Raw genomic sequence first — 10095 nt, 5'->3', positions numbered from 1 at the left:
CTCTTCCTAAAGGGGATGAAGGGAGAAAGAGATGGCCCCTCTAGGCAGCTTGTTGCTATTTGCTGAACAGATGAGATGCTGCTGTTATTACTTGCAGTTTCTGGCAGGAGATAGTAAACTGGCGTGTCTGGAGAAGGCTGGTGCACTGAAATGGTAATTTGGGGAGTGTGACCATGGTCAGTTAGGCCAGCCTGACCCCTGTGGTGGGACAAAGAGCTGGGTCTGTATTATGTTTGCTCTACTGAGTTTCATACATGTGGCCTTTGAGGAGTGAAAGGGGCAAGAGGTGAAGATGTCCTGTTACCAAGAATGTCTCAGTTGATCTGGAGACCTTGCCAGGCACCAACTGGCCCCATTGAAATGGGTAGCTCATCTTTCAGTCACTAGCAGTCCTGACATGAAAAATGTAATAGCGGATTGCTAAGCTCCCTTGCTCTCAGCTGGCAGATCAGAGGTGGCTGCTGTATCATTTAAGATATCTTCCAGTCCTGGTAATATGTTTTTCTTCTTTTCTGGATATATTCAAGCAGGTTTTCTCTCTGTGAGTCACTCTGAATAGGGTTGTTAAACCTTTCTGCTGTGGCTACTGGATGACAGAATATTAAAGGGTTCTGCTGACAGTGTCACCCAACAGAACTGCTGTGATGGGAGAGAAGGTGGCAATTTGACTTTACTACCCTTTGTTTTTTACAGTAAGTGCAGACAGAGCACAGGTTCAACAGACACAGTCAGGCACTAGGTAAATGCTGTGCAGTTGCATCTTAAATTGGACAGAATGGTTCACCTGGGTTGGGTTTTATCACAAGCTGCTTACAAGAGAAGCAAGTTTTGTTTATTTTAATATTCATTTACAGAAACATTTATTGGAGAATATTTCCCGTTTGTGATGAATCAGGTACAAACGACCTCTGTCCTTCTCCCCAGCAGATTTCCCCCAAGCCTATCATCCTGGAATTCCTCTATCCATGTCCAAAATCAAGTTTAATCATCAATCTCAGCCTTTGTCAGTCCCTTGTGCAGGTGCCACAATCAAACTTTAAGTTCATGCTGATTGCACCAGAAAGTCCATTTCAACTCCCCTCTGCATGTGAGATCACTGTTGACCTCTAGTGATGGAGACCCAGTCCCCTCCCCTTCAAAGGAGATACAAGGTGGAATACTCAAAAGTACACTTCCTTCGGAGGAATGCAGTGTTGTTTTGGAAGCTCACTACTTCCTCGTGTTTAGTAGGTAGGAGACGTGATTTGAATGTCTGTAGTTCCCAGTCGTGTCAGTCAGCGCATCCTCAGCAGGACCAGGTTGATTCAGTTTTAAAAGGAGCTGTAGAGGATCAGGTAATTGCTCTCTGGGAGGTTGTGGTGTCACACCGTGTAGTCACCATGTTCCTGCTGCTTAGAAGTTCTCCTTGTTGAAGTAGAATTTGACCTTCCTAGGGTCCAGGCTGGAGTACTGATGGCAGCACTTCTGCAGGCTTTTTGCCAAAGCTTGAGGCCCACAGAGGAACACTCCCACCACAGACCTGTACAGAACAAAGGAGATGTTAGTGCTGGGGAGAAATAATCTGCCCTCCCCAGGCTCTGTCCAGGGCCGTTCACCATCTGTGGGCCTTCACTTGCCTCCATCTTCAGAACACACCCCCATCCTAGTCATTCATTGGTCCCTGCTCATGGGGCAGTGTATCAGATGAATTACATTGCATGTATTAGCCCGTAGCTCCAGAGACCACTTAACTCCTAACATCCCTTACGCCCATCACCCCTACCTCAGAGGAGACTCCAGTCCTCTTTACAGTGTTCCTTCTGAACAGCTGTGTGTGGAAGAGCCATGGAGAAGGATTTTGCTGTGCAGGGTATTTATGATCAGTGCAGGAAACCTTCAGTTCTTCCCAGTGTTTCCCTGAAGGAGACGCGTTGCCATCATCCTATAGCACAGTGGTTTTCACCCTGTGGTCTAACATCATTCCAAAGGGGTCTGCACCTCCATTTGAAATTTGTTAGAGATCCACAAATGAGAAAAGGTTTGAAAACCACTGCCATAGAAGGTCCTTGAATTTCTGGCCTTGGGCCCAGTTTTCAGAGATGCTGAGCAGCCATGACTCCACCTGAAGTTAGTAGGAGCTGTAGGTGCTCTGCACCTCTGAAAAACCCAGGCCATTAGAATCCAATAATCTGAGAGCTCTTCAGTAATTAACCCCTGGAACAATTGACCAAGAGTTACGGTGAATTCTCCATCACTGGCAATTTTTAAATCAAAATTGGCTGTTTTTCTAAAATATCTGCTCTAGGAATTAGTTTGGCAAGTTCTCTGGCTTGTGTTATACAGGGGATCAGATGATTACAATAGTCCCTAACCTATGAATCCAATCGTTCTGGTGCTGTATCATATACAGCTCATTCTCAGTGTCCTTACTTGGCATCTGTGCTTACAGAAGCAGCACTAGACTTGCTAGGCATGCAGTCAGAGGAGGAAGAAGCCAGGCAGTTTGAAGAGGCATTTCCAGCTCTGGCAACCTGGTCTCCAGGACACTAGACACTCACCTGGGGTGGGCAGTTGCCACTGCAGAGAACTCATTGCTCCACATGGGTCTCCCAAAGGAGGTTTTCTGTTTGAGACCTGTCACCACATCCGTGTCTTTATCAAAGTTGAAAGCTGCTTGGCCAGCCTAGAGTTACAGGAGATGAGGAGTGAGAACAGGCAGACATCCTGCCAATGCCTGGAACCCAACAGATGGGCTGCAGGAGCCCTCATTCATGAGGCCTTGGCTTCAACTGTTGCCATGCTCCCTGAGGGGTTAAATGTCAGAATCCCCACTCTGGTGCCTGTGTTCATCTTGTCTAGCTTTTAACATGGTGTTCTCCCCTCCTAGACTATGACACATCTCCTGCCATCAGGACCGTATAGTGTGTGTGACTCACAATGCTGTTGTCCCAGCCTGTGAGGAAGAGTCTGCAGTTCAGGAAACCTGCTTTGCCAGATTCTTCCATCTCTCGCTCCAGGGAGGCGAGCAGGTCATTGAACCAGGCAAACGCACCTGTATCCCGGCAGAGCCAGTAGAAGTAGATCTGGGATCCAACCGCACAAACAGAAAGAGAGATGTTACTGACAATGGGAGAGCTGTGCACTGCGGTGTAGCAGAGGGGACATTCAGCAGGAAGGCTGTAGCTTCGCACTCTAGGACAGTGCTGGGGATGGTGGGAAGTTGCACTTTAAGGACACACGAGGTTCCTGGGAATGAAGGTCAGACAGGCAGCTGTAGGGCCAGCCTTTCCCCCATTTCACTGGTTACCTTTTTGGTTTTGAGACACTGGTCTGCATGCTGGAACTTGTACCAGATTGATTTCAGTACAGAAGCAAAGGGCGTGACCCCGATCCCTGCTCCCACCAGCATGGCAACCTCATACTGGAACACGTCTTCACTGGCTGTGCCAAAGGGGCCATCCACCTCTATCCTGGTAAAATAAGGCAGGACCCAGGTAAGAGGTCGAAGCCACCTCCCTGCATCACTTTGTATCACAAAACTCTTCCCAGGGGTTGAGTTCTGTTGGCTTCCTGACTCTAATGCCGCCCTGGCCTACCTGGGTGTCTTTGGTTTCTGCTGCTGAAAGGTATCAATTAGATTCTCTGTCCAGTCCCCTGCTGCCCGGATGTGGACAGAGAAAAAGTCTTCTTCGGGTGCAGAGGTCAGGGTGAAAGGATGCCACTCCAGGCATGAGACAGAGGGACAATTGATGAAAATATACTGGCCCACTTCCATGCTGAAGCCCTTCTTGTGCATCTGTAGTTCCAATACTTTTGATGGGTGCACGACAACCTGTGGGAAAGGCGCATCCACAAAGCATGAGTATGTCCCACCCAGCTGCCACTACAGCATCACCACTACTTGGGCTGAGCCTGGAGTAGCTCGGAGCACCCCACACAGGGAGCCTACAGTGACTCCTGCTGGGAAAGAATGGGATTGGAGTGGCCAGGAGCTCCCACGGGCAGTGCTTCTATCCCATTGCCTACAGTGACTCCTGCTGGGAGAGGCTGCACTGGCTGTGCCGAGACACCCCTTACCTTTGTAACAACGACCCTCTGCTGAGAACGCCAAAAGCGTAATACCCGCTCAAAGACATAGAGAACGATTGGGGCCAGCACCCACTGCCAGGACTGTGGAGACAGAAGTGAGTAATACATTGTGAGAGCCTTTCCATCTCTGGAGGAGCTGATGGGCACTGAGGGGAGGTCTGGCAGTATAGGACACTGATGTCCCTACAGGGTAATTCCCAGCTCAAATGTTCTCGCCTAATGTTTTGGGAAATGTCTTTATGACACAGGAGACATGGCTCCATGCTGGTGCAGGGTGACATGGGCGCACCAGGATTGGCATTAGTACCTTATACCTATAGAGTACTGTCCCACCCACTCTAATTCAGGTGGTCACATTGCTCCCATCACCAGGGGGTCTGGGTAGAGGGTGAGAGCCATTGCTCAGGATTTGTCCCTGCAATTCATGCCAGCTTGGCACAGAGCTCTCCTGGGTGATGCTCACTAGTGCAGTGTGGGTTACAGTGAGTGAGGGGAGGGTATTTCAGTCTAATAATTCAGAGAGCAGGAGAAAAGCTGGGTTTCCGAGCCCCTCTGCAGAGGGCTGTGTATATTGTTCCTGTCATCTCCTCTTCTTAACCCTTTTGAGAACTGGCTACTTCCCAGCTGGATGACACTGAGGGCTACCCCCAGAGCAGCAGGTTGGAGCTGCTCTTGCCTGATAAGAGCCTTGCCCTGTACTGTTGCCTGCTGCCATTTCTCACCCACCCTGTCAGGCTGGGAACCAGCAGGGAAGAGGTGGGTTGGCCAGGAGTGTACATTGCGGGGGACGGGGCTCTCTTGGCTAGAAGCACCTGGAAAGTTGAACAGGGCTGAGGCAGGCTGTGAAGAGCCCCCTGTGGGATACTTGGCATGGAGAGGCTTTAGGGAGGTGGGAGGGAGCTTGTTCTATTGGGAGGCATGAGTGACAGGAAGGGGAAGGAATGAGGAGCGTCAGAGAACTCCTCTCCCATCACACCATGGAAAATGAGATTGTGTCAGGGGCTGTGCTGCACCCTCCTGAATGGACAAGGGTGAGGTCTGTCAGTCAGCTCCGTGTAGTCTCCTGCCAGCTAATGTCTGCACTGGAAGGACTCACCTCAGCTGGGATGCTCCCAAACTCGGGCTCTTCACAGTGGGAGTGTTTGTTCTTTCTTCCCCAGTGTGTAGGGTCCTGCGCACAGTGCTCGGGGTTGTGCTTATTCAAGCTCTCTGCTGTCTGCCCACGAACAAGACCACTGGGAGAGGAGAGAAATGTCACCACAGCTCTCCTGATCCAAGCCTGCCTACCTCCCTGCTTCACCTTCATAACTGCTCAGCAAAGGAGGAAGGGGAGACGCAGGCTTAGATATGGGGAGCATGTGATAGCAGGAGGTTCTGCTGGCAAACGGGGGAGGGTGGAACAGTCAGAGGAGGGGGTTGGGTAAAGGGAGGGTGAGACAGGCGCTTGGCTGGGAAGCGGGGAGGGTGACAGATGCTCCGCGGCGCTAGGGATGCGGTGTGAGAGTCTCATGCCAGGGTAGGAAGTGGGGAGTGCAGGACAGATGGGGAGGTGGACAGGGCTTGCCAGTGAGATGCCATTTGGGAGTGACGTGTGGCTGCTGTGTGGTGCCTTACGCGATGCCATGGATGACAAGGCCAGCGAAGTAGATGATGAAGAGATGGTGTGTGTACCAGAAGACCTCAAAATAGCTCCTGCGGATGAACTCCATGGAGGAGGTAACCATGAGGATCAGCGCCACAGTGATGATCACGCCTGTCAGGCCCGGGATGGTAGTGAATGTCACGTACGCTGGAGTCTGCAAGAGAACACAGTGAGGAGATGGGGATGGTCACATAAAGTCAGCACAGAATGAAGCCATGGCGCCCTGTGGCAGCCACCCTGGGGCTCACATCCCCACAAGGCAGGCCCTGGGCACTCACCGTGCTGTTGGAGTGGATGGGGTTTAGCCACTTGTTACTCTCCTCATCTTGGTGCAGGTTGGAGAGAATGGAAGAGAGGCTCCCATCCGCAGCTTGCTGGCTGTCATTGTACCACTCAAAGTTACACAGGTGGGCGATGATATGAACAGCTGAACATCACAGACACAGAGAGAGAGAGATTGGAACCTACACCCTGGGAGTCCATCACCCAGGGCATGTCTACACTGGAATAAAAGACCTGCAGCACAGCCATGGTTGGCCTAGCTTAGCTGACTTGGGCTGCGGGGCTAAAATTGCTGGGTAGACATTCGGGCTTGGGCTAGAGCCCAGGCTCTGGGACCCTCCCGCATTGTGGGGTCTCATAGCCTGGGATCCAGCCCGAGCCCAAATGCCTACCCAGCAATTTTACAACCCTGCAGCTCTAGCCCTGGCAGCCCAAATCAGCTGACCTGGGCCAGGCGCAGGTATTTAATTGCTGTGTAGACGTACCCTCGGAGATCTGCTGCAAGCCAAGGCAGCACAGCCTGCGCTGAAAGGGGCAGCACCCCGCCCATTGCCCTCTTGGATATAGAATACATGCTTGCCACATGGAGACCATGCTCAGACCCTGATCAACATCCCACTGGGGAAGGCCTGGGCATCTGCTCACTCTGCCTCCAGTAGGGTGCCAATTTTGGTAGGATGTATTCCTGGAGGTTTCATCACATGACATAATGTTTAATTCCTGGACACTCCAGGACAATCCTGGAGGTTTAGCAACCCTAATCCGCAGGCCAGGGGGAACCTGAACCAGTGACTGCTGGCTGGTGCAGCATTTTCCTGTACTGGGTGACAGTTCATGTGCAATGAGGTGGGTGCCTGAGTTACCTGTGAACAGGGCAATTGTGTAGGCCACAAGCTTGTGGAAGGTGAGGTTGTGATCCAGCTGCTTCCTCATTGTGCGCCTGCAGCACTGCAGGGAGGAGAGGAAATGGTCAGCAAATGGAGAGCTGCTTCCAGACTGTGGGGGCAAGAGGGGCAGGGCCAGCCCCTCTCTGTGTGGGGGTGGGGGGGACTGGGGGCAGAGCAAGCCCTTCCCCATGTTGGGTAGGGGGAGGCTCTAGGGGTGGGCAGGCAGGTACATGGACACACAGGGCCAAGGGCCATGTTGCGCATTGCATCTAGGCACATGGAGCCCTCCCCGTGTCCTCAGGATCCAGAACACCTTTTGGGTGAGGGAGGAGATGACACCATTCTCAGAGTAGGCAAGGGGGGAGGTGTCCCTTCTCTCCGCCAAGCCCTGGGTCAGTCTGTTCCCTGCCCCTCTTCCTCCATCCCTGCAAGATGCAGAAGGGGTGAAGAGCCCCTGAAGCTGCCCCTCTGGCCTAGGAAAGGGGAGGAGGGGATCGTGCTGCTGCCCCGCAGGTCCAGGAGAGGAGGCTGCAGAACCCCAGAAGCTGCAGGAGGAGCAGCTGCAGGGGGTGGGTGGGTGGATAATTAATTACTGGGCTGAGGTAGGGGCTGTGGGGGGACACAGAAGTAATTAATGGGAACTATGAGCATTGGGGAGATTGGCGGGAGACCTCACCCAACCCTACCCCATCAAGCAGCAGCAGTCAAACCTCCTCACACCGTACATGTGGAAGTGTTGGAAGCACGGATTTCACACACACACATAGCCTGAGCCAGGGGGCATGCAAAGGCCACATCACAAACACAGTAGTATTTGTAAATGATTTTGGGACTCATCTCCTGATGTTTTGATGTCTGGCTCATTCTGTCACTAGTGCGTGACCCTGCTGGGTGTGACTGGCCAGGAGTGCCCGGTGAAGCCAGAATCAGTCCCAGTCCTGAGTGAGCGTTTGTGCAGTGGGATGAGGAGTGATGGTGGGGCAGGGCTGGTCACTCACCGAGCAAGTGCCCCTCAGGAAGGAGAGCAGGTTGCGACACACTGGTAACAGGATCAGCATGCTGTTAAAGTTCAGGCATTTTGCAGAGGCCCGGGCCCATGCCAGCGCAGACTGGGGAGGAGATGGGGATGTGCAAAGACTGGGTCAGTCTCACTTTGCGGGTGCCCACCAGTTACCAGCTATCACTGTATACACCACACTGCATTTGGCTTTAATGCAGGAGCCTGAGGCCCTTCACACACCCCAGAGAGCAGGGGATTTTTCCATCCTCCCTTCACTGAACAGCAGTGGGTGCTACTGTATGTCAATCACTACTGACTAGTGTTCTGCCCCAGCCAGCACTAGGCTACTACTGTGATGAAAGCCCAAAGGGGTCACAGCCACAAACAGCCTCCCTGGTGTGGAGCAGCACCAGCAGGAAATGGGGGTAGGGGGAGTTTACACAGCTGATCCATCTCCAGCCTGAAGGGGGCTGCGATGGGAAAGGCTTTCTGTTTCTGAGATGGGAAATGCTCCCAGCTGATAAGGTCAGTATTTGGCAAAAAGAGGGGCAGGGGAGAGAGAGCGGGGGAGACTGTCCTTACCCCAAGTAGGACTCTGGTGTAGTAGAACTTCTTATCCCTGTCAAACAGCAGGAAATAATATACAAACAGGAAAACATTCAGGCCCAACCAGGCTGCCTAGAGAGGGGGGAGAAAAGACAGTTAAATGGCAATTGAAAGACTCCACAATCAAACAGGGTATTAGTGTGTCTGAGGGGAGGAGGCAACAACAAAAGAATTGTGTCTCCTTTATTTCAGTGAACCTTAAAGGGAAATGCTAGTGTACCATAAAATTCAGGAGGGCCAGATCCTCAGTTGCTGTAGCTCTACTGACTTCAGGGGAGTGAGTCCAATTTATACCAGCTCGGAATGTGGCCCACAGGCTGTAATCACTGCATCTAATTAGAAAGCAGAGTGATTACTTGCAACAGCACTTTCAGAGAGGCCCACTGATTTTGGTGCCCATTTTGAGACACTTTGTGCCTGATGTTCTGAGGTGCCAGGACACCCCTTGAGACCAGTAGAAGCTGTGAGAGCTCAGTACTGTGCTGGTGTTCCTGGGAGAAGGAGTTGGCCCTGCAGCCCTAGAGGGTTAAGGCCTCATTTTCTGAGGTGAGAGCACCCACAGACGGCTCCTATTGAAGTCATGGGGAGCTGGATGCCCAGGAGGACGCAGAGCTTGCCACACTGAAGGAACTTCCGTTCCCAAACGCTCCTTGTATTGGCAAACCTTAGCAGGACAGATGAGTTCTCAGCAAGAGTCCAGGGGAACTGTGGTGGAAATGAAAGGAGAATGTCCCTGCTACTCCCCATTATCTGAGGTTATTTGACTTGTAGGTGATGAGGGAAGGACCCGACTAACAGAAAGTCCATCAGCTGGTTCTGTTTGTATCACTGTTCCCAAGGGTCTCACCTGTCATCTGGCTTTGGGGGGCTGTTCAGAGCCCGAGCTAGGACTACTGTAGTGCTGCTCAGTCACTCAGTGAGAGGGGTTAGCATCTCCTCTTCCCCCCCCAGGAGCGTGATGCTGTTCATGGTCAGTTTCCATTCAGCCCGTTGGATCAAGTCAGCAACATGGTCAGTGACAGGACAATGGGTATCTGAGGGCTGTGTCCTGGCCTACGTTAGAGGAGTTGCTGGTTCTCAGTCTAGCTCCCAATGGAGAAGTGCCCATATTACAATCCGCGGGCATAGCTGGCACTCTGTCTCAGCAGAGAGGCCAAGGGCAATGCATAAAGTGATCTGAAAAAAGTGGCAGGACTACCATATTGTGGGAGCAGCAGCTTTGGTAAGACCATGTTTAAAATGCACCCCTCAGCAACCCAGGTCAGTGTTTATATATTTATTTAATATGTTGGGTCTGTGACTCCTTGCAAACGCAGCCTTTGCCCTCCCTCAGCACGCACACACACACTAAGCACTGGCTGAATGGGCCATGCAGACAGAATTCCCCTCTCATCCCTCACCTCTCCAGGCCAGGGTAGCAGCTGTTGGGAGGAAGCCAGCCCTGCCAGTACCTAAACTGTCCGTGGTCTGTGGATAAGTAAAGGGCTTCCATCTCCAGGGCAGTCAGGCCAGCATCTTTCCCCAGCAGTAGCAGCACTTATCAAACGTCAAGAGAGCCAAAATTCCTCAAGCACGAATCCCACATCAGATCTCTGTGCTTCTATGGTGGC

General features: G+C 52.0%; 1 protein-coding gene across 1 annotated transcript; it reads right to left on the bottom strand.

Annotated features, from left to right (window-relative positions):
* Positions 1 to 873: 873 nt before the first annotated feature.
* On the bottom strand, positions 874 to 7957 carry NOX1 (NADPH oxidase 1). Its single transcript, XM_084640324.1, has 11 exons — positions 7878 to 7957; positions 6856 to 6940; positions 5989 to 6137; positions 5683 to 5864; positions 5165 to 5303; positions 4057 to 4149; positions 3576 to 3811; positions 3287 to 3449; positions 2916 to 3062; positions 2538 to 2662; positions 874 to 1519 (listed from the first exon to the last, which is right to left on the bottom strand). Exons 1-11 carry the CDS (start codon positions 7935 to 7937, stop codon positions 1393 to 1395), a joined length of 1506 nt encoding a protein of 501 aa, XP_084496450.1. The 5' UTR covers positions 7938 to 7957; the 3' UTR covers positions 874 to 1392.
* Between the last annotated feature and the right edge of the window lie 2138 nt (positions 7958 to 10095).

This window comes from Lepidochelys olivacea (genome assembly GCF_965140295.1).
Source record: "Lepidochelys olivacea isolate rLepOli2 genome assembly, chromosome: 9".
Taxonomy (NCBI): domain Eukaryota; kingdom Metazoa; phylum Chordata; order Testudines; family Cheloniidae; genus Lepidochelys; species Lepidochelys olivacea.
Note: the sequence above shows the minus strand (reverse complement) of the source record. Positions and strands in the feature narration are given on the sequence as shown.

What these genes read in the sequence shown, in the direction of transcription:
- NOX1 (XM_084640324.1), bottom strand. Translation starts at nt 7,937, where the DNA reads ATGCTGATCCTGTTACCAGTGTGTCGCAACCTGCTCTCCTTCCTGAGG. An exon ending in CACAATTGCCCTGTTCACAG is followed by an intron (nt 6,138 to 6,855) that starts GTAACTCAGGCA and finishes TGTGATGTTCAG; the next exon opens with CTGTTCATATCATCGCCCAC. An exon ending in TTGGGAGCATCCCAGCTGAG is followed by an intron (nt 4,150 to 5,164) that starts GTGAGTCCTTCC and finishes CTGTCTCCACAG; the next exon opens with TCCTGGCAGTGGGTGCTGGC.